General features: G+C 37.5%; 1 protein-coding gene across 1 annotated transcript in view; it reads left to right on the top strand.

The window, feature by feature from the left end:
• LOC102221082 (ELKS/Rab6-interacting/CAST family member 1-like) overlaps nucleotides 1-23774 on the top strand; it is a 164597-nt gene that overhangs the window by 3347 nt on the left and 137476 nt on the right. The window contains exons 3-7 of the mRNA XM_023331286.1: nucleotides 4627-4650; nucleotides 4772-5503; nucleotides 14989-15033; nucleotides 16206-16361; nucleotides 19148-19315. Of these exons, the coding sequence (XP_023187054.1) occupies nucleotides 4627-4650; nucleotides 4772-5503; nucleotides 14989-15033; nucleotides 16206-16361; nucleotides 19148-19315 (1125 nt within the window). The remainder of the gene's footprint in view (nucleotides 1-4626; nucleotides 4651-4771; nucleotides 5504-14988; nucleotides 15034-16205; nucleotides 16362-19147; nucleotides 19316-23774) is intronic.

The following is a 23774-nucleotide window of genomic DNA, read 5'->3' as shown; positions in this document are numbered from 1 at the left end:
TCTGTTTCTTGCTTTCTGTCTGAACTTCTTTTGACTTTCTCTATCCAAGAGCAAAACCTCAGAAAACATTTTGTACTTTTGTAAAGTACAAAAAGTAAAGTACAAAAGTACTCTTTTGTAAAGAGGTAGCAACGGATAATGAAGGATGTGCATCAAAGTACATAATGTTGCATTTTAGAATGAAAATAAAGGGCCATTATAATCTCTGGCCTGTAGATTGTTGCATCTCTACTAAAGCCACTTGAGAGTGTGTGGAAAAAATTGTTCATTAACTAACCATTGTGTCTGAGTTTGAGATATTTTGCAGAGAAGAATAAGCAATTAATTACAGAACATATTAAAACACATTTCCCAGAGGTTTTACAGCTGCTAGCGCAGTAAAATGTGGTTCTAGTATGGATTTGGAGTGGTTAATACAATGTCACTTATTTTTATTAGTTAAATAGTTAAAAACTGAAAAACATTTAGCAATTTCCTTCCACTTTACAGCTGTGAACTCCTTTGTGTTGGTCTGCCCTATAGAATAATAAGGAAACACGTAGTTATTGTAAGGTGACAAAATATCGAAAAGTAATTTCAGTGAGTTTCTTCATTAGTTACATTCAGATGTTTTGTGTTCATCTCTGAAAATCACTCTGTCAAAACACCATTTGTTCTCATCTTCAAGGTTACACTGAATAGCTTGGCTGCCGTTTTGACTAACAATGTTTTCCATGCTACCTCCATGTGTTTCCATGGGAACTTGTTCAAGGTGTTTGCCGGGTTTGCCGGGTTCTCAAAGGGCTCACAGCTTTTGCTGAAGGAGTGGTGACCAGTCTGTCCTGTGCAGTCTCTCCCCCGGAGTCTGTCCCACTCATTCAGAGGTGTTATCCATCTGTCTGCCTCACCCACTGCATGGTGACTGTGTAGTGTCTCTTCTTTGTTTATCCTCCCTTGGTTTTTTATCTCAGTGCCCTTCTGTTTCTCTCTTTATCGGGCATTTTACATCTTTGTGTGTCTGTTCTTTTTCTAGAAGAGAATCCAAATACTACATAGTAATGCTATTCCAATTTTTTAAAAAATTGTTTGAGGTTTCGCAAATTACAGAAGCTGAAACTGATTGTTTTGTTGCTTTTACACATACAAAAAACAATATCTGCATCCTCCTGTTGTAACCAAGGAGCCTCCTCTGCATTTTTTTATTTCTTGCTTTTTCATCTCACTTGGTCATAAAGTCATAATGTGTAAGTGCACTATACTGTAACTATGCGCACATGCATGACACATGAAGTCAGAAAATGTAAAAAGGAGAGAAGGATTAATTAGAAACGAATATGAGACACCCTTTTTGCTCTCAAATATGCTTGAAAACAGCTGATTAACATAATTTTCTTCATCTGAAACATGGTGAGCTGACTTGTCCTTGATTGCACCTTTGCATTTTAATTTGCTCAATCTGTTCGGACTCTGTGAACAAGGTCATTCTACCTTAACCAAATCAAATTTAGTTGCCTGATATTAATTTGTGTATTTCTTTCCACGCAATTAAAAGCTTTGAAAGCAATTTTAAAAAAACAGCTAAAAGCTTCATTAAGAGCAAATGGTCATAGTCAAGAAAAGAACATGTTTTTTTGTGTTGCCTTCTGTCTCTGCTTGTGTCTTTCTCTGCCATTGTCTGTCTCTCATACACACCCGCCCACAGCTGTTGAGCTCAAGTTGTTCACAGTTTTCTTCACAGTATTGATTTGACCATTCATTAAAGAGCAACCATGTCTTTCCCCGTGCCTCAGCCAACACCATAACTCAGTGTCTCCAACTCTTACAAAAAACGAAAAGGTCACCCTTTATCTTCTCACTTACCTCCAGTTCAGTTTATCTTTTTCTTCTCCATTTTTCTTCCCCATTTCTCACCCCTCCTTTTGTGAACTTTTTATCTTTTTGTGAGTCTCTGGAAAACAGGTGAATCTTACACGATAGCTGCAGTTTACCATAAGGAATGTCACCTTCTCTTGCATCTGCACTCATTTGACCTTTCCCCTGCAGCCATTTGTGTGTTGGGTGTGTATGTGTTTCTTTGATTTGTGAATTTGTACACTGTACACATAAGCATTTGTGTATCTACAGTCTCAGTTGTGTGTGTTTTTGAGAAGGACTGTCCTCCCACTCTAATTTAATATTCAGTGTGAGATGTTGCATTGATTATCCATAAACTCACTCGCCTCGCTCTTCTGCATCTCCACTCTGTGTCCTTGGCACTCTCCACCTTCTGCACAGGAGCACAAAAAGTGTTGGCGTGAAAAACAAGTAAAGGATTCCCACAAATAATTACTATTAGTATCAAAATGTTAAAGGGGTTTCCTAACAAATTTATTTGTTTTTGCATAGATTATCACTATCAAAACTAGTCAGACTCTACTGATTGAAAGACTCTGTAACGCAAATCTACATGTCAGATGTGTCTGAACATTTATGACATGTCCAGTGGTGGGACAAAGTATTTGCTATTTTACAGATTTTCTCATATTTTTTTATATATTTGCCACACTTAAATGTTTCTGACTATCAAACAAGAAGGGCTAATTAAAAATGACCAACTTTCTATTAAGTGACAATTTTATTCTACAAGTGCATCTATAATTAGGCCTGGGTGTGGCTTTTGAGATAGATAAATCTCACAAAAAAATGTCACTTACATTTACTTACTTATAAGTGCAAAAGGGGGAAGTACTTTTTAAATAAATAAATTCAATCATAATTTGAAAACTGTAATAAGTCCGGTTATATTTGTTATTAAAATCTGTTTGTCGATCTGAAGCATCTGTGTGTGACAAAAACCAGGACAAATAAGAACAAAGAAATCTGTTAGAGGGCAAATACTTTTCTGAAGCATGCAGTAAAATCCTTTTTTGTTACATTTTTGTAGCAAAAATGTAACATTTTTCACAGATGTCATTAAAACAGTAGTCTAATTTCTCAGCTGTCACAATTATAATAATTATTTGATCATTTTTGGTTTTAGCAGTGATTTCTTAAGTAGTATGGTACGTACAGCGTTGTTCTACCTGTCATTGTTTGAATATCGTTGAAGACATTGTTTCTCTTCCTCACAAAATATAGTTATTAAAAGAATCTTATTCTTCTTCACCTTTAAGAACAAGTTCTGTCCTTTTTGTCCTCTGACAAAATTTTTTAGTTTTACCTATTTTATGCTGCCAGACTGAAGCCTTGTCTGTCAGTGGGCAGGGTGAGGGATGGCTTGAGGAAGTAACAATCACTTGATAAATTGTTGTCACAAGAAAAGTGTAGGGGAAAAACCAGTCCATGTAAAGCATAGAAACTCATGTGATTGGCAGAATAGTCTTTTTGACTAAAACATTGGACAGACAGTGAGGCTGTCCAAAAAGTTATGAATCTTCTAATTGACTACTATGTGCAATATAGTTTACACCCAGTAGTCATTGCTGTAGTTTATCTTTATGAAACCATTATTTAGAATTTCCTGGTTTCAATTGTGTTAAAGATTTTGAAAACAAAAAACAAAACAAAAATAAATAAATAAATATATGAAATCAACCAAACCTTTAAAGCAGACCCTCAATAGTTCAATTAATATGCTCCGTTTTTTTTAATTTTATTTTATTTTTATTTTTTAAGATAGTAATGATCTGGTTCTCCCCAGCAAAAAAAAAACAAACAAACAAAAACCACACAGTGACTCAAGGATTAAAAAGTTGTAAATAAATAAATAAATAAATAAAGTCTTCAGCTGCTTGTTGATCTAGTTTACTGTGTTCCCCAAGTACAAAGACTTTGTCACCAAATTATCAGATATTATAATTTCAGGAAAAACATAGTCTGAACTTATCACAATTTTGTATGTACAAAACTGCTATTGTTTCTTCCAAAAAAAAGGTTGCAGATGAAGCAGAAATCCCCGAAAATGAATACCGAAGGACACAGCTGCTACAGAAACAGCTGTCATACTGTTTCTATTGAGGTTATGAAAACTTGGGTTTGTGGATACTCTTTTATGTCTTTCCCTCCTAAATTTAATCTTGATCGTAATAAAACTTTCATGTTCAGCTTCTTGTTGATTAAAAATTTTTAATAATTTGCTTTGCTGTTTATGGTTACCAGATGTTCAATTAGATTTGTCCCTTTTTGATGCACTTTGAATAATGGAAAACATAAATATGTCAGAGACACCTGTCCAAGGAACATTCATGTTGTTCTTAATAATTAATAATCTTGTAGAAACATTATCATTACTTACAGTCAACTTTAGAGATTTATGAGATTAGCTTAATATATTGACATATTTTTTATTTGAAACAAAAACAGAATACTGTTGTCAAACAATATCGAAGTTTTTAGTAATTTACAATATGACAATTCTATTTAAGTATTTAAATCTATTTTCCTTTACTCTATTTTACTCTAGTAAGTACACCTGTGAGCTCAGTTCAAACAAATAACCAACTTTATTCTACCTTTCCACTCTAATGGTATGTCAACTACAAATCAATGCTCCATGTACCTATGTGTTTCTAAGATAAAGCCCGCCCCCTTGTGGCGTAGTTGTGTAACTAGCACCCTCTAGCTTTACTGGCATTATGTATCTGTTTCTTTTATCTCATTCTGCTACAGCTGGGGGATATAAGAAGAAACAAGGTCTGTTTTATTTGTTGATTTTAAGACACTCACTCTTTTTGTATGTGTATATGTGTTGTACTCAGTTTTGGCAATTTTGAATTTGAATGGTTACTGAAAAAAAATCACTTTGTGGTTGCAGCAACTTCCTTTGACAGTTCAGGAGCTACAGGAGGAGCTGAGAGCTCACAGAGAGACAAACAGTCGCCTGCGGCAACAGCGGCAGCAGAGCAGCTCCTACAGAGAACACCATATGGACCAGGAGTTCAGAGGGGGGCTCAGTCCTGGCCACAGTCCCAGACAAAGTTCCATAAACCTGCACAGTCCAGCACCAAAGAACAGCCCCAAAGCCAGTCCATCGAACACCTACAATCCAAGGCAACAAGAGGCTGACATCATTATTCACAGTCCTGGCTATGGGTGTAATACATTGGCAGCCACGCAGAGACTTAGCCCAGCCAACACCCTTCAGCCTGGACAAAGGAACAGTCCAAGCCAGCCCCTCTACAGTCCTAGTCAGGGAGCATTGCCCAGCTCTAGCCCCCGTCATCCATGTAGCCCCTGTCAGGTGCCTGGGTGCGACGGCTTTTCTTCACCTCCTCCTCAGGATCCAACAGAGGAAAACTTCTTCCGACTGCAGTCAGAACATGAGCGTCAAGCCAATGAGTTGTCCCTGCTGAGGAAGACTATGGAAGAGATGGAGTTGAGAATCGACTCCCAGAAACAGACGCTGGGTGCACGAGACGAGAGTATCCAGAGGCTGCTGGAGTTGCTTCAGGGTCAGGGACAGTGGGGACGAGGACAGCGGACAGGCATAATTACCATGGCAGCCCAGGAAGCTGATGTCCACTTGGAGAACATACATTTGAGAGAGGTGTGTACGTCTTCCTCATAGTTTTTCAATGTGTAATTTCATTTATATTGATGACTTCATTTTACAGGCTCAATGGCAGCAGTAACTGCCATCGAGCAATTTAGTGCATCTCTGTGGAAAACCAGCCTTGTTTTCTTTGCAAAGTTGCTTTAATTCAGCTATTGAAATTTTGACCATGGATGTTCTTTTTTAAGGTCAAGGCACAGTTTCTCAATTACATTCAAGTTTCCATTTTGACTAGGCCACTCCAAAATCCTAATTTTGTTGGTAGTAGCCACTCAGGAATAGACTTCATTATGTGCTTTGGGTCATTGTCATTCAACATAATCCGAGTATGAATTAGTTTAGGGTCACACACTAATGGTCAGTGATTTTCCTGAAGGATATTCTGAATTCATGGTTTCTTTTTAATGGCAACATAACTGTCTATGGCAGCTACTGTATGTTGCCATTTTTAACTGTTGCTATAATGTTGTTTTATTTTTTTTCTCAAAATGTTGTTTTAGCTTTATGCCAAATATAGCAGCATGCACTCGTTCCAGGAAATTAAATTATGATCTTGCTAGTCGACAGAATATTTTACCAGAAGACTTGAGATCATGAAGATGACAGAGGGGGTTTTTGTATTGAAACTCTTTCATGAATGCCAATTTTGCAGAGTTTATTTCTTCTGGTTGAATCATGAGCACTGACCGTAACTGAGGCAATTGAGGCCTACAATGCTTTAGATGTTATTCTGGTTTATTTTGTGATGTCCTTTATGAGTGCTTCATTAGCTTTTTATGGTAGGCCAGACAGCCACTTCTGGAAAGATTTACCACAATTCTGCATTTTCTTCATTTATAAATAATGGGCCTCACTCTGGCTTGCTGGAGTCTGAAAGCCTGAAAATGGCATTGCAGCCCTTTCCAAACTGAACCAATAAAATCTGTGACTTTATCATCGGATCTTGTAATATTTTTTTAAACTCTGTTATAGCTTTTTTTTAGTCTTTAGCCCACCTTTTGTTTTTAAGACTTTTTCTCGATTTTAAATGTTTGTCAGTAATCAGACCTGTCTGGTGAAATTGAGCTCAGCTTTTAAAAAATATCTACCACAGTTAGTTTGTGATTCAACAGCTCTCCCTTGAAAAACAAATTTTATCTCAAGGGACTTCCTGGTAAAATACTGATTAAATAGAAAAAAATGGAGACAGTTGTCTTTTCACATGGGAACCAGGTTGTTTCAATAGTTAAATATTTGTGTTGTTTCGTATTTAACAAGAAAATTATTTTCTGATATGAAGTTTCTTTGACAGTATGATACTTGTAAATGTGTCAAAAAGCAAAATCAGAAGGGACAATTTGTTTTTCATAGCATCATAGCTAAGACTTGAACATCTTTTTAAAAAAATCTTAACAGATTTTCTAATATCAACATTAGCTTTTTTCTTGTGTAACTTCACGCAAAAGCCTGTCTTTCTGCTTTTATCATTGTTTGGCTTTGAGTTTTTATGCATGCACCTGTTTTTTAGTATGTTTTTTGTGTGGTGTTAGAGCAGAAAGCAGCTCAGCAGGTCTTATCAATGGACCAGATTAACATACGGAGAGCTCTAAGCTCCTGTTCAGCCATGCAGTTTTACAATCTCGTGTTGTGTGTGTGTTGGTGCGTGAATATGTCTCCGTGCTTGTTCAAGAGCATGCACATGTTGCATATATAGCTGCTGATCATTTGTCAGTTGCAGTGCAGCCAGCGTTGCATTTGGCATCTCTCTGCAATGAAAGGAATGAATATTAGATGAATTGGGATTATGCTGAACCTCATAAAAAAAAAATCCAAATGTTAATCTTTTTCTCCTGATGTGACACCCACAGCATGTGGGTTCAGAAAGTGGTGGGGGTTCACAGGTGTGTGTATCCTCCACTGTGAAGGCTAGCAGTATACTGCTCTGTAGCTCCTGACTCCTGCCTTATCTATTTTTAACTTTTAAATCTTCTTAACCTTTAATTTCTCTATCTCTGGCTCTGTGTGTGAGTGTGTATTCTATGTTGGTGTATGCCTCCAACACCGTTTGTGTCGTAATGTTCTTGACTTTCTTTCTCCAAGTCTCCCTCCAGTTAGAATAAAGGAATGTGTGTATGCGTGCGTGGGCGTGAGCATGTGTACACATCTGGATCCTTTCGGCTTACCATTTCCCTCCAAGGATTTCTGATGGGATATCCACCCTTGCCTAGAGTTTGGCCACCAAGGCGATTTTTGGTTGGTTTAGGCCATGCTAATGCAGAAGTGTGCGTGTATGTATCCGTTTGTCATGTATGGGACCTAACTGTGAGTTGTACGTAAGACGTGAGTACCTGTTTACATATTCTTTTAGTCATGTTATTTTTAAACCATTTGACAGCTTCAGATAGGCTGTGTATTCTGCAAAGGAGGAGGGCAACCATGTCTCAGTGGTCTGTCAAAGGGAGAGGTAGACATGCTAGAAAGGTTCTGTTTTTCTAAAGTAGAAAAATAGGCTGTGTTTATCTGAATATTAATGTATGATTAATGAGAGAAAACACTGACCTCCCTGATTGAAAAAAGAGGGAGTGTTGTTCTTTCAGCTTTTTTCCCTTTTTTTTCGTTTCCCTCATGGAAGACAAGGGCAATAGGGTCTTTGCTGGACCATTTATATACATATATGTGTGCAATTTAACTATGTCCACCACTTTGAACTTTAGCATTCAGGAGTGAAAACATTTAGTCTTTAAAGTTTTCTGAAGTTTCTTTGTAAAGCTTTTTGGGATGTCTTTGAGAAACTGCCAGGAGGTTTGGCAGTTGGATTCCTTTGAAACTCTTTGCTTGATGTATCAGTTTTTGAATGGCTGGTCTGTTTGAAGAACAAGTGTGCAGAACAAGAAGCAGCTAATGTCTGGCACAGGTTGCTTCACTTTGTATATTACACTAGCACATGTCATGGTCAATGCAAGCCAGGGATCATATAGTGAAGCAATTGCCTTTGTTAGGGAGACCTTAGTTTTCTGATTAGCACCAACGGAAATCAGCCCAACCGCTTTTCATTACTGCACTCGTTGCTCACTTTTAAATGACAGTGCTTGTTTAGTTTAAGCAAGGATAATAAATGTCCCTGTTTTCAGTTTGCTGGAAAGTTTGTTTGGAGAATGACTCAATGTTTTTGTTGGTGAGAGGAGAAATACTATTCATAGGTTTAGGTGAATATTTTACAGAAGTAGTGCTTCAGATGTAGGATATGTAAAAATGTATGGTCTTTTAATTCTATCATAACATATCATATCCAGATGTGAAATCACTGTCAGTGTTGATGTGGTCTCTAGAAGTATAGTGACTTTCAAACAATTTCAACCCTTTGAAGTCTTTCTCCAGTTTTCTCCTATGTATTTTCCCTAACTTTATTTAACAGATCAAAACAAATGTGTCCCTAACTGTGAAGTGGAAGAAATTATTATTTTTTTTAGCTTAGTCAGATCGGATGGAGAGTACTACAGATTCCCAATTGGATTTAGATCTGGGTTTTGACTGGACCATTCTAAGACATAAATATTATTCCATCTAAATTATTTAATTTGAACTTTGATTGAATTTTTATTATCCTGGTCGTAGTTGAGCCTCCTCTTTTTTTACAGCCTCTAACAGGTGTTGCTCTGTCCACCTTTTCATCAGTTCGGCCAGCATCATTACCCCTGCTGAAGATAAGCAACCCCTGACATGTTTCTGCTGTGCAGAGGCAAAAAAGTCATATTTTGGCCCTACATGATTAGAGCATCTCCACTTGTCTGTGGCAAATCTTAGATAGAACTTCTTATAGTTTTCCTTCAACTGTGCCATTCTTCTGGGAAAAATAAATAGTTGTCCTGTCAACAGATTGTCCCATTTGTGCTTTGGATTTCTACAGCTCCTCCAGAGTTACCATGGTTACCACAGGCACTTCTTGAAACGAAAACCTAACCAGACTGTATCTTTGACCTTTCTGGTATGTTCCTTAGATGTTTGTCTCTTATATTCAAACCATTCTGAGGCCTTCACACCACAGCTGTATTTATGCTGAAATTAAATTACACTCTGGTGCTAACTAGCTGACCCCTTTAGATATTGTTTGTGCTGGATTTTAATTAGAGGGACAAAAAGAAGACTGAATATAAATCTGGGTCACATTTTATAGCTGGTTTGGGTTGGTCTTTTGTGTATAATCCCAATAAGATACATTGAACCTTGTTGCTGTAATGTGGTAAAATGTGAAGAAATTCCCAGGTCATAAGCAGTGCTTCTTAATTCCAGTCCTCAGGCCCCCCTGCTCTGCATGTTTTAGATGTGCCTCTATTCCAGAACAGCTGATTCAAATGATTGCATGACCATCAAGTGCTGCAGAAACCTGTTGATCACCCATAGATTCAATCCAGGTGTGTAGCAGAAGGGAAACACCTAAAACATGCAGGGCAGGGGGGCCTGAGGACCGGAATTGAGAAACGCTTAACACATCACTTTAAAAAGTTGTGGATCACTGCTGATGATGTACATCTAGGATGGTGTAGGTCAGGGTACTCAAGTTCAGTCCTCATGAGCAACTTTTAGATACACCCATTATCTTACACACCTGGATCAAATGAGTAGCTCGTTACCAAGCCTCTGCAGAGCTGAGTTACTGCTGGTGAGGGAATTCAGCCTTTTGAAATAGGTGTTCTAGATCAGGAATGTATCTAAAGTTGCAGGATGGTAGTTCTCTAGGACTGAACCTGAGCAGCACTAGTGTAGGTAAGGTCATATTATCATGAGTGTTACCAGTTTAACCTTACCAACATAATATTAGTGCATGGTGTCAGAAGAATTAACATAAATATTGAATTTCCTTATTTTAAACAGATTTTTAATTTTACACCAAACTATTATGTGGTGTAAAATTTTAATTCTTGCAGTACTAAAAGTGACCACAAAGTGGTACTGTTCAGTTAGAGTTTAGCTGCTGTGGTGATTACATGCACTGTGAAGCAAAGTTATGTGTGATGGGACACACAAACACACATATGCATGCTGAGAGGCATAAATCTGGGTCTAATTGACTTTCCCTAGCCGCCAGGTCCCTGCAGACCCAATAATAACAGCAGCACCACTGGTCTTATCCTGCCCAGCCCTGACCTGCTGCCAAAGGCATACACGCATAAACATACACTCTTTCTGTGAGATTTCTGCTTTGGCATTTATATATTCTTACATATAGTGATGTTGTCATATGTTCTGTAGGGGCTCTAAATAGAGTAAGGGTCCCTATTTCATGTGAAGACATCTCACTCAGTGTGGGATCAGGAAGGTTGAGTATATTACTCTGCTGTTAAAAAGAAGCAAGCAAGCACTTATGACTCCCCTGGTTTTAAAACTCATTCTGCTTGTTTTGGCAGCTCCTCCCTATCTGCTCTTTCCTCAGAAAATATTGATGAAGCTTCAGAAATGTTGATTTCTAAACTCTTCAGTGCTAACATGTTGAAATTGGAAGCTCATGTCAGCAGAACCTTATTTTTTCTGTCTGTTTTGGGATTTTTTTTCCCATTTTGCTTACTTCTTTCTCTTAATTTTAATTATGCCTATTTTTTAGTTTTCCTCGTTCTCTCTTTATTTCCTTCTTTTTGTTTCATTTACTTGACAGAAAGCTTGTCCTGGTTGGTACCTTTTTAGGCCTACATTCTTCTGTACTCATGCCTTATACAAGTGGTCCTCAATGATTTTATGTTATGCCCCCATATGGAATATGTTTTTTCTTTTGGCAGCAATTCCCCCTTACATGAAAAACTATTGAGAACTTGACCTTATTTAATTATTTATCTGTACGAATCACTGGCATCATTCTGAACAATTTTTTTGTCAACTTCATCAGCTTTTTCCTTTTTAAGGAAAAAGGTATATAGCTTTTTAAAATTTGCAACTTGGTTATATTTTAGCTCATTATAAGAGATGAAATATGCACAAAATTTTGCATGCACAGTAAATCTAAGGGGTTATAGGGACAGTAGTCCAGGGCCCCAAGTTTTTGGGTAACTCAAAGATTAAAGATGTTTTTGTCATTAATGTATGTTATACAAACATTGTACCTTATATCAAACACAAGATCATAAGAGGTGTGGTATTTTAATATTGTTACATTTTTATTAACTTAAAAGTTTAAAAAGTCTGAAGTTATAGTACAAATTTTTGGGCCAACTTGGAGCATGCTACCCGCATAAGGGTTATAAGGCTTCATTGTATTTCCTTGTCTTTTCTGTCGACTATCATCACTTGCCTCCACCGCTGCTTTTCATTTCACTGTCACAAACTTCTCTAGATCACCCACAACAATGGTATCACCATATACACCACATGTAATGTCTATGGGTGTGACTGTGTTGCTTACTTCTTCTACTGGGTTGAACAGGGAGCATATTGATTAGCTTGAGCACTGCTGTCACCTAGTGATTGGAGGCCTTACAGCCATTCTTTGTTTCTCAGGAAGACAAACTTCCTCTGAGTTTATGATTGTCTTGACAAACTGCTCAGGAGTATGTTTACTGACTGTATGTTTTAAATCTCTTATGTGTCTGAAGTAAGGATTCACTGATTGCTTAACAGTGTAAATATTCAGTTATATTTTACTGCTTGGTAACGTTTAGAATATTTCTTTTATTTTATAGGGCCAGCAGCAACATAAACCGATTATATATTTAAGTCCTGTCTCCCTTTTGAGACATATAAATTACAAGTGAAGGTCTAACGTAAATAAATATGTAATAGTCTGTTATGGTTATGAAGCCAAGCATGCAGCTGCAATAAAATTTGTGATTGATGTAACAGTCTTACACATTAAACAATAAATCATTTTCCCTTTCCAAATGCTTAGCTGGCCAGTGCTACAGTTTGTTTTAAAATAAAAGCTTATAAGCTTATATGAAAAGTATTTGGTTGTGGTCCACTTTAATTCTTTGTGGAAAGTGGGTGGGTGGATGATGGTGGGAGAACAAATGGATAAAATTCTAAGAAATGTTTCTGGCTTGATGTTTATGATTAGCATTGGCAAGGTATATTGTACATATTGAATAATATAGCTATATATACTTTGTATTGTTCTCTATATCCATATATTTTGATTCCAATACCCTTTTGCTTGATTCAGATCAAATTTATCAAATTTATTTATAATATACTGCAAAATGTTTGGTTCAAACACAGCCTAACAGCAAGAACCTTGTATACAGATGTCAAACATGATGTTGGAGGAGGAGGGATGACTTGAGCCCATTTTGCAACTATAGATATTGAAACACCTTGCAATTTCATCATTGTGCATAAAAATCAGTATTTAAAACTGAAATATGATGCCCTTTGTTGAAATGATGAGCTTTCATTTAAATTGGACTTTTCCTGCTTTAGAATACTTTTCAATATTAGATTATGTTAATTTTTTAACCTTAATTAAAAAATTCCTCATTTCGCCTGTTGTCTGGCCTGTTACGTTTTATACATAACTCCATGCCATGTTTTGTGTTTGGCACACTTAACACCATTGCCTCAAGGCCAGTATTGAACTTTTTTGACCATATCCTTCAGTCAGTGTTGTAGTGTTGTATTTGATTCTGTTCTGTCCATGTCCTCAGATCTGACATATGTGGAACAGAGACGATAGCCTTAGATGACATGCTCTCTTGACTTAATTTCCTTCTCTGAGACAGAAATTTTTGAAGGATGTAAAATGTATGCACAGGCTTTGACAGAAAGGTAAGGTAAATTATGCCTCATACCTCTGTCCAAGTCCAAGTAACTTAAGTCCTGACCTCAGGTATCTATGTCTGAATACATTTGATTTTGTTTATATAATCTTTTCAGGAAAGGTTTGCATGTACTCTCTTATTGAATGTAAATGCATTCAGAAAAATATGATAACTTTTCAAGTAACAGATGTCTTCCCTTTAAAATTTAATGCACTTTGTGTTAGTGCTGTCACAATTTGTATTAAAATCTCTATGAAACAGTGGAGTAACAAGGCATTTTCAAAGCAACTTTTCATGTGCCAGGATGTGTGCTTTTGTGTGTGCCTGTAGCTTGAATATCGTTCATGGTTTTGTGTAGGCATTGCTGCAGGTCAGTGCTACCGTTAATTATTGATAGAAGAAGCTTAGCGCATGTGCTGGCAGAAACTGTTGCCTAGCACAAGCTTCAGCATGCCAGAGACATCTGCAAGAGAGACAGTGAAAACAAGTGGGAGAAAAAAAATTGGAGATTCATGCCGAAAAGGGTGGTCGAGACTGATTCATTCGTTCTAAATCTGAAGGTGCCTTCTACTACCCACTAGCAAACAGAGAAAGAACATGATATAAACCTGGCAGAAAAATCCATCCAGCCTTTTCTAAGATAGAAATCATCCTTTGGCGAGTATAGCATCAAGGACTAGACTAAAGATCATAGGAAAAGTTTTATTGACTCTCTATGGAAGCACAGCAATGGATTTTATAACATTCCTAAAGAAAACACAACCTGAGGAGCACAAAGGACGGAGCCAGTGAGATTTATCAGTGTTTCTTTGCAAGTGGCTTTGAAGCTGTGGGTGTTAGAAAAAGCTAAAGATGATGAGCCGTCAGGCTTGCTTTTACCGGGTCCCTCCCCCGGAGCTCCATCGGCGTAACCAGCTCCCAGCTGATCCGGCTAAGAGCAGAACTCTGCAAACTGTCATTGATATGAAGGTAGGACTGAGCAAATCCACAAGAAGGCAATATTTTCAGTGATAATATCCCACTTCTCAGCTGTTCAGCATGCCAGTTAGTGATAAATCTATTCTCCTTTTGGCAGTGAGTGAGGTTGTTTTCTTTTTCTTTTTTTTATTATCTGTGACAATAGTTCACGTCTGTTGCATGCTCCTGCTTCAGCGTGAATAGAGTAGAAAAACACATACAGTGCATGCATTGTATTCTGATTATCAGTTAAATGTATATCATTCTATCGTGCCTTACTATAGCCGCAATGTGCAGTATTGGACCATGCAGAATTAAACACTTATTCAGTTTGTTTCAAATGTCACATATGGAACCCTTCACTCTCATCTCAGCCTTTTGAAGCTGTTACTGCTGTGAAAAATGCAGTTGACTCCACATGTGTCTTTGAGTAATCCCCCCCCCACACAATTTAGTGTTCCTTCAGCAAAGCACTTGTTCTAAAAGTGATTTCCCTACCTCAAAGCCACAGTTATCTTTGACACATACTTTGTGACTTTTCCACCTATTAAGAGCCCAGCAGGATTGTACACAGAAAGCAAACAGAAATAGCAAAGGTTAAACTGGCTGAGTTATTTGGAAATAGAAGCAGAAAGGCCTATGACACACTTGAAGTGGAAAAAATAGACGCAATCCTGCTAGTATAAAACTTACCTCGTTTAACCAGCTTATTAAAGTTCCTGTATATCTGACCTTTCTTTGTTTTAGTCTTTGCTGTGCTGCTTGTTTTAAGATGTGCAAATTTATGCTTTGTAATTGCAGAACACGAACGCTTCTTTCTGTTTTGATCCTGATGTTATCTGGCAGGTACTGTATTAGTGCTCATGTGTTTATCTTTTAGTTCATTTGACATAGACAACTGTTTTCTGTTATGACTTTTAATCTCTTTCCCTAATCCTTCTGAGTTGTGGTGCAGCAATGACATCTACCATTGCTTGTTTTTTTTTAATATTTTGGAGTTCAACTTTTAATAGATAGCCATCCTTCTGTATGTCAAGTTAATTTTAGTAATAAGCAGTTTGTCTTTGCTATGCCTTTTTTTATCTTCCAATAGAAGTTGCACATATAATATATAATGCAGAGAGCATAGCTAGTGAGTTACTGTTTTCCTGGCTATCCAAAAAGCTTCTGCCCAAGTGTACACTCTAGTATGTTTGTTTCAGTAATTTAATATGCACCTTTATGTGTTCCTGCTTGCTCTGCCCATGTGCTTTTAGAAACATATGCAGCACAGTGTGGTTTGCAGGGCTGATGTCAGAGGATGTAATAGTGGTCAAATGTCTAGATCTCTGCTTGTGGTTTGTGCTGATGGCACTGTACAGTCTGCTTCCAGTTATTTAATTATGTTTCTCTTCCTTTTCAAGGTTTAGAGTTTAACACTTGTCCAAATCCATGCAACTTTACAAGCTCAGGAATTGTTCATGACGGACTGTTCAATCATGGATACTAATTTATTTTTTGTCTTGAGCTGGTCACAGATGTATGCATTCATCTTTGATTTTTTTTTTTTATCTATTTCTGCTAAAATTTTTATCTGACACTGGGCTGGACAATTGTGATCAAAAATTTGCAAACACTTATGATTACAAATTCCATATAAATTTTTGGCTTTAATGATTTCATTTAAGCTTTTTTGTTTGTTTGTTTGTTTTTTTTACAGGGTTTAATGACTATACAACATCTATAATGGGTTTATGTAAACCTGCTATGCCATTGAATTCATGAATAGTTTATGTAAAATCCGGACCCCTTCTGACGTCTGTAAATAAACAACCAATATTCCAAACAGAAATATTGATCATATTTCTGTTTGGAATCCTCATTGCTCTCTTTGTATAAAAGTTTCAGGTAAATCACTTTGGATAGTTTTCATCATAGACTCTTCTGCGATCAAATCTTATGTCTGAGCCCTATTCCTGCTGATATATTAGTAGTTACCAGTTTCTGACTCTGTACCAAAAATGCATTTGCTGGTGCAGGACACCAAGATCTCTTCGCTGGAGAGAAACATCAGAGACTTAGAGGATGAGGTCCAGATGCTAAAAACCACCGGCCTGTTGCACCCTGATGAAAGGCAGGATGAACTCAAGCAGGTGGAAGTCTACAAGAGCCACTCTAAATTTATGAAAACTAAGGTAGAAACTCTTTGCATGTCACACCAGCCGGCGTCATGCTGCATGATTTGAGTGATGCATGTTACATCATGAGTGCATGAGCACTTATTTATAATCCATATTTCTCTAATATATGGTGCATTGGAATTGCATTGGAATGAAAGGCATAAAGCCTTTCATTAGGCTGGATTTGAGGTAACCTCAAAACCAGCCTCTGTTTCAATATACCTGAGTCAAATAATCAGGACAGCTGTTTGATTAAGGTGTTTTGAACCAGGGGCACATCTAAACGTTGGTGAGCACCGGCCCTCGAGTCCTGGATTTGAGGAGCCCTGGTCTAAAGTACGCATAGTGCTACTGAGGACAGAATCAGTTCACACTGACTGTGAAGTCAGTGTCTGGTTTTACTGTTTCCAATAATTGTGAGGTGAAAACGTGGAGCCTTTTTAAGTTTGCCAATATTAGTCAGTTCTCGTCAGTGCAGGCAGATCATCTGAATAGCATACTCTGAGATTAATTATTGAGCAACTGCTGAGACACTTGAGCAGAGCTTGTGCAAATTATGTAACAGTGCCACAAATATTTAATGATTATGGCATCTCTGGCTTATGCTAAGGATTTCTTTTTAACTTTCCCAAACCAAAACTGTGGCAGCCTGGTATAGGTAGACTGTTATATATCCTATATTGTCAGACTCATTTAGTATGATTCTGGGAAGTAATTCTCTGAATGTGGAGTGTCTTAGTATTCCTCAGAAACACAAGACAGATACACAAATTTGTGTGTGTGTGTTTTTGGGGGCGGGAGTGGTATCAGGTCTCTCCTGTTTAAAGTGATAACATGTTTGATGGAACACACTCACGAACTATCGGCTTTCTGTGAATCATTCTGTTCTGCACTTAAGAAAGACTTGAGAAAGATTTCTCTTTGTATGACTGACTGCTGCTTTTCTTTTGACATTCAAATGTGCACTGGATGACACGCACAAAATTAAACAGACACTAGAATATTTTGGAGATTCCATAGGTTGGAGAGGTCACTCGGTGGAAAATAAATCTTTGGAGAGTGTAGAATGTGTCATCAGTTTATGTATCTGTAGCAGAAAACGCACTATGTGAAACATGTTTAAATGGATAAATGTGGCCTCTGGTTTAAGATGTTTTCAGTGGTCTATCACACTGAAAAAGTATGTTATTAAAGCAATCCATTTAACATATGGTCAGAATCCTTGTTTGGAATTAGGTCTCAAGTTTCACAGACTTTCTGTCCATATGGCTGTGATGGCTATTTATTCTACTTTGATGGCTGAGGTCAATGAATCGTGCTACATGTGAAAAGGTTTCTCTCGGGCTCATTAATGGTGCTCTTTGTATGGGCCCGTTTGTCATTGCATCGGGGGAAGTTCCAGATGCAATCATAAAAGAGATGTTTTTATGAATGGGGCTCTGACAGATGAATGTGAGCTTACAACGGCAGAGGAACAGAGAAGGGGAGTTCTCTCTTCACCCATGATATACATCACAGTGATGGCTCTAGCTTGCTTTTGCATATCTCATCTTTCTGCGTACAGTCACACAGAGACACAGAAAGTCACCACACATGCAGCAATGCACAGATTCATTCTATATCCTTGAAGTGTTTGGGTTCGTGGTGTTTCAGCTGTGGTGATGACTGCCATTGAGGTGCAACTGTTGTTAAAGAAACCAGAGAGGGCATCGTCCCTGTCGTCCCTGCCTTCCCTGCCTTCCCTGTTTTCCTCTCTGGACTTTGATCTGGTCAAATGCTATAAAACTATTTAGTAACATAGTTTGGTAAATGAGTTCTTTAAGTGGCTGATCTACTTTTGTAGAGGTTTACTTCAAAAGTCTGAGCTGTGTGATTCAGAAGATTGTATCTGCACACACAATTAGACTTTTAGCTTAGTAGTTGCTGTCGTGTTGTCTCTGTGTTTCTGTAGGAGCAGACATTGTCACCATGTGTGTCTTCCATCAGACCAGCTCCTACCTTCCTCATGCCCACTCAACTGCCTTGGATCACAGAACAAGAAGAAGTACTCATTTTATTGGCCTCTTTACTGTTAGGTTGTTTCCTTAATTGGCTAATGTTTAAAATATCTGCTTTCTGTTTTAAATTTAAACATCAAGTCTTGTGCTTCCTGAATAATTTTTTGCTCTTTATGTTTCATCCTGTCACCTCTCTGAGGTCGCCTGACAAACATTTTCCTAATTTCACAGTTTACTGTGCCTCTGTTTTACCTTCATGAGTCCTTGGGGGTCATGCTGTGCCTACAGGTTTTTACATGTGGTGTGGTTCAGTCTGACTTTCATTTTTATGTGGTGAATTCTGCTTACTCAGTTTGAGAAATCTCACTTTTAAAACAACTCTGTGCATTTTTGGCACCAGTCAGATTCCAGCCTTCTGTACATCAGTCTACTCGGCAAAGAAACCTCCCTGTGTTGGTGAATTTGATTTGCTGTGTGGTGTTCTCTTATGGTATCTATGGCTTTTGTAAGCCAGTCAATCTGTTTCCCTTGATGATTTTCTGCTTTTCGGCTGTCCAGCTTAGCATTTGAATACAACTGAACAAGGACTCCCGAGTAAGGTTGTAATAACATTATAATACTGAATGGCTATAACATAATTTGACACATTGTGTTTTTAAAATGCCTGGGTGTTGTAATAAATAGATTTTTTTAAAGCTGAGGGTAAGCTTTGAAAAATATATTATGTCTTCCCCTTCATTCAGAAATCACTAAAATTAGACTTTTTTAATGTAATAAATGTATTTTATTTTGTGTGATTATCAGATAGAGCAGCTGAAGCAGGAGCTAAATAGGAAGGACTCAGAGATGCAGGCCCTGCAAACCAAACTAGAAACACTGACCAATCAGAACTCGGACTACAAGCAACACATCGAGGTGCTAAAAGAGTCGCTCAGTGCCAAGGAGCAGCGCGCCAACACACTGCAGACAGAGGTGAGAGTTTCCTCATTACTTAATGCAAATAGTATGTAAATGCTGGTATGCACAGGTTTCTGCAACAGAAATAAAAACACTTCTAGAAAGAAAACTTCATAATACTGTTACTAATATATTAAGATCTGGAAGAATTGGAAGTAATTAGTTATCAGCAGCAATCAAGTGTTCCATTTTTAGTGTTAATATTGTGCTGTCATATTTTACTAGTTGTTTTTTTTTTTGTTTTTTGTTAGTTTGTGTTATTTAGGAAAAATTCTTTGTTTATTCATGCAAAATTAGAGATGAGACAGCAGTGATATGGTTGAATTTGAGATGCTTCAGTGTATTGTGGTCTGACAGAAATAAATTGGCAGTTAAGGTCTCACAACTTTTTCCATAAGCCTTTCTGCTTCTCTTATGGGCATACAGAGGTGGGTGGAAAGCTATTTTCTACACCACCACGTTTGTACATGTGGGTGGGTCAGTCAGCAGGCGGAAGAAAACTGGCAGCTTTTGCTCATGTTTGAAGTGTTAAAGGCTCTTTACCTTTAATAATTTTACCACCATTTTAGGGAGGAAAAGGGGATAAGTGTGGAGTGTTGGAGAAGCATGAATGTGAAATGTTTGTTGAGTGTGTATGTGTGTATTTGACCATCTTGCATTTTTTCTTCTGTCAGTCTCTTGACTTGAAACTGATACTTCATATCTCGGTGTTTGGCAGTTGAGAACAGCCTGCTAACTATGTCCACTCATCATCGCAGGAAGCAATTTGAGCCAAAATTAGGCTTAATTGTTGATACATGTGCAAAGGATTTCAGCTTTTGCTCTTTGCTGAATACATCATACTTAAAATAAATACTTTTCAGTGGGTGGTTTTCTATGTGCTCATATTTACCAGCCTTAAAAGTAACATTGCAATTTCAAGAAATATTTGTCACCATGACAGAATTTTGCTCTGGGGACACCTGCTGTACTGAGACTTATAATTGTGAATTCTTCGAAAAGTATTCATCCATCATTTTGTCTCTGCACAGCTTTTTCCAATCAACCATTCGGAATGTGGTCACGAAAAGGAGCAGGTGTGTTGAGATGAAAATAAAGGCCAACTTTGAAGATATATCTAGTTCCTGTTCAGAGATTTTAAATGGAGTTGAAAACAGGGACATTACAATCCCTTTTCACTTCATGCTCATGTTCACAATTTTTCTTTCATAATTTAGCTAAAGTAGAACATTAGAGCCAGATTATGCCTCTAGTCATTATCCCTCCAAGGCCAAAGCTCTCACCTGCCACCCAACATGCAAGGCACTGGATCCCGTGATTCCTTTCTGCGGGTGGTATGCTCACAAAAATGGGGCTTCCTGTAGATTCTTTGGGTTGAGCCCAGTTTCCAAGAATTACAGTCATGAAATTAGCAATTGATCTTCTTTCAACAACATGTTTATTCTATCAGAGAAAAAAGTTACTTCACTAGTCTGCGGAAAATACCTTGCATGTACGGCCCTGGTCCCAGGACCTTCCATTCTTTAATACTGTGAGCTTTATAAGTAAGTCTTTGAGTCATAGTCATCTGAGCTTTATAGATATTTAATTATTTTTTTAATATTGACACAACTCTGTCTGTCATCATTGTATTGCATGGTCGCAATATCACTTTTTTGAACCCGGCAAAATACATTTTATGCACATAAAAGAAACTTAAATTGTGAAAATGCTACATGAGGAAGCCCCCAGTTGTCAAGCAATAGTGTTTATAGTAAAGTAAGGTAAAATATATTTTCCTTCATTGTTTTAACTGGAATTTACAATGAGAAAAGAAGTGTTGTAGAGCCAACTGTCACCCCAGCAGTCCTTTTGTATACCTTGTAAAGCTGCTAAGGAAATAAATTGCCTACACAAGGAAGATATACTGTTCATCTATTTGTAGTTTCATGGCACAAAAAATGTTTTCCCATCACCTGCCATGTTTTTGTCAGAGTTATATTGCTTTGTTTTGCTAGGTTGGATCAACACTATTACAATTGCAGTTGTATTCACACTACATTCTCCATACCCTTTCTAATTTGAAAAACATTTCTATTTAATTAACTTTTTGGGCAAAATGTTTTTGAAAAATTCACAAATTTGACATACTGTACTCTAAATGTTAAATAACTGTTACTTAGTGGGACCAGTTTAGAGTATTATCACTATGATAATACCAGAACTGGAATAAGGATAAGTGTTACATGTACTAACATATCATTGAATATGCACATATGTTTCTTTGAGGTTTGTCCTGCGATTTCAGGGTAAGAAGAGAAACAGCTACAATAATTCTGATTTTGGGTGCATCACAGCATTCTTTGCCATTTCTTCTCACTTCTCATAGGCCACTGCCGAGGACCTGTAATTAGATCCAGATCACAAATACACAAACATACAGCTGTGCACACACAACCCCATAAGCACAGAAAAACACGTTGTCAGGTCTGATTACTTGCTTCTCATCTCCAGTCTCAAGTAATTTTTCTTGCTATTGAAGTGGCATTTCTTCCCCCCACTTTGGAATGACTCGGGTTTCCTCAACTAAGTGGGCAAACTGGAGGATGACTAAAGATCTTTAGTGTGCTGTAGTGGGCCAGTTGTTGGAATGCATTCCTCTGCTGCCTGTCTGTCATTCTGAGAGAGAACAGCCATTCTCCCAGGATTCCCTTCTCATTCAGTACTTACCTGCAGCCACTGTAGTACTGTAGTACTGGATCTTCAACTTTCAGACCAGCCTTTTCAAAGTTACAAAACGACTGCATTAGACATATCTAAAAAAAGTGTACATTGTTCAGTTAGCTGACTTTAACCATGATAGCTAGTGACTGGTATGTTCCAAAGCCAAGCTGCTTTTTATCGGAGACACTGTAAAAGCAGTTCCCATCAGGATTAGACTAAGAGATAGTTGGCCTCAGAACAGAGAAGCCACTGTATGCAAAGGAATGAGAAAATGGATGCATATTTATTTGTCAGTCAAAGTTAAGGACAGCCTCTAAATGGGTGTGATTGAGTCTGTCTTCAGATAACTGGAAAATGTGGAAAATAATGAGTGTACACTTTTGTGGGACTCATTCCCTCTGGTCTGCCAGAGTCTGAGGAAACTTAACCCTTTAATACAGTAAGATGTGTATGTGCCTTTCATGCCCTGAACAGGACAATGCAGCGCTGTAATGATACTCTACCAGATCAGGTAACCTGTCGGAGACCTTCCTGCATATTTAACAAACCCTGAGAACTAAAGAACATCTCAGAGCTACACTGCCAGAAGAGTTTGACCTGGTTTCAGTTTTCAGCTCAAAGATTGTTTTAAATATGACTACTATTTGTAGAAGATTGTCTTAAAGGATTGTAAGTTTGACTTACCTCAAGTTTACTGATAATGAGACCTTTGTAGGTGTATCTGCCCATGTTTTCTGTATATATTATTTATTCTTCATCTTTGAAAAGCAACAATGTTGTTACTGCAATACCATTGTTGATGCAAGGACTAATATAAAATTAGAAAATTTCAAATAACAGAAATTCCTTTTGATTTACAGGTTCATTTTATAAACCTGGTATTGTTGCAAGCGGTCACTCACTGACAGAAATACAAGACTTGTATTTGACTCAAGTCGTTATCAGAGTCTGAGCCAGCAACATAAATAGCTCAGGAAGGAAGCATTTAAGCTTTTGCTTCTAACCAGAGATACAAATAAAATAGAATAAACATGCTTAATGTTCTTCTTAGAGAAATATCTCTTCTTTTTTTTCACATGGCGCTTACACACCATGAAAGCGCCATACAGGACGTATCTTGTACAGAGTTCACCAGTAACATTGTTGGGGACAAGTTCTGCTTTCAAAGTATTCAAAGAAGATTAAGTTGATTGCCATTCTCTTTAAGCAAATGACAGTTCAGACTCATACCTCTTGTCTTGTAAAGTTTTTCTACTTTCATGCCTAAAATTTTGAAAAGGAGAGTTTCATTAAGTTTTGTGAAACCTATATGAGTTTTAAAGAAAAAATGTCTCCCAATATCAACATTACTTATGTTGATATTTCCTCTCAATGTTTCAATGTGACTTTGGTATTCTTATGTTCACTCTTTCATCACTAGCATTTCCTGTGTGTCTGCCAGAGGACACACTCTATACTCTACTGAGTTTTGTTTTTGAGGTTGAAATGCAATGACTCGAAAAAGCTATAAATGAGTCGAATAATTTGCTAACATTGGCCATAGCGACAGTGATGAATAGCAAAAACAAGAAGAGAATAAAAAAAAAGTGCGAGAGGGAATAATTCACAGACTGATGGAGCGACAAGAGGAAGTGAAAGTGAGATGTTTGAGCAGCTTAATAGATGGAGGTGTTTGTAGGCTTTTGTCAGTGAATTATGCAATGGTACAATATACTGTGGTCCCTGCTGGTCTATTATTGTTGATCTTTCCTTGTTCTCTCTGATGATTGAT

This window comes from Xiphophorus maculatus, chromosome 1 (genome assembly GCF_002775205.1).
Source record: "Xiphophorus maculatus strain JP 163 A chromosome 1, X_maculatus-5.0-male, whole genome shotgun sequence".
Taxonomy (NCBI): Eukaryota; Metazoa; Chordata; class Actinopteri; order Cyprinodontiformes; family Poeciliidae; genus Xiphophorus; species Xiphophorus maculatus.
The sequence above is the reverse complement of the archived record's forward strand: the minus strand, read 5'-3'. Positions and strand labels throughout refer to the sequence as shown.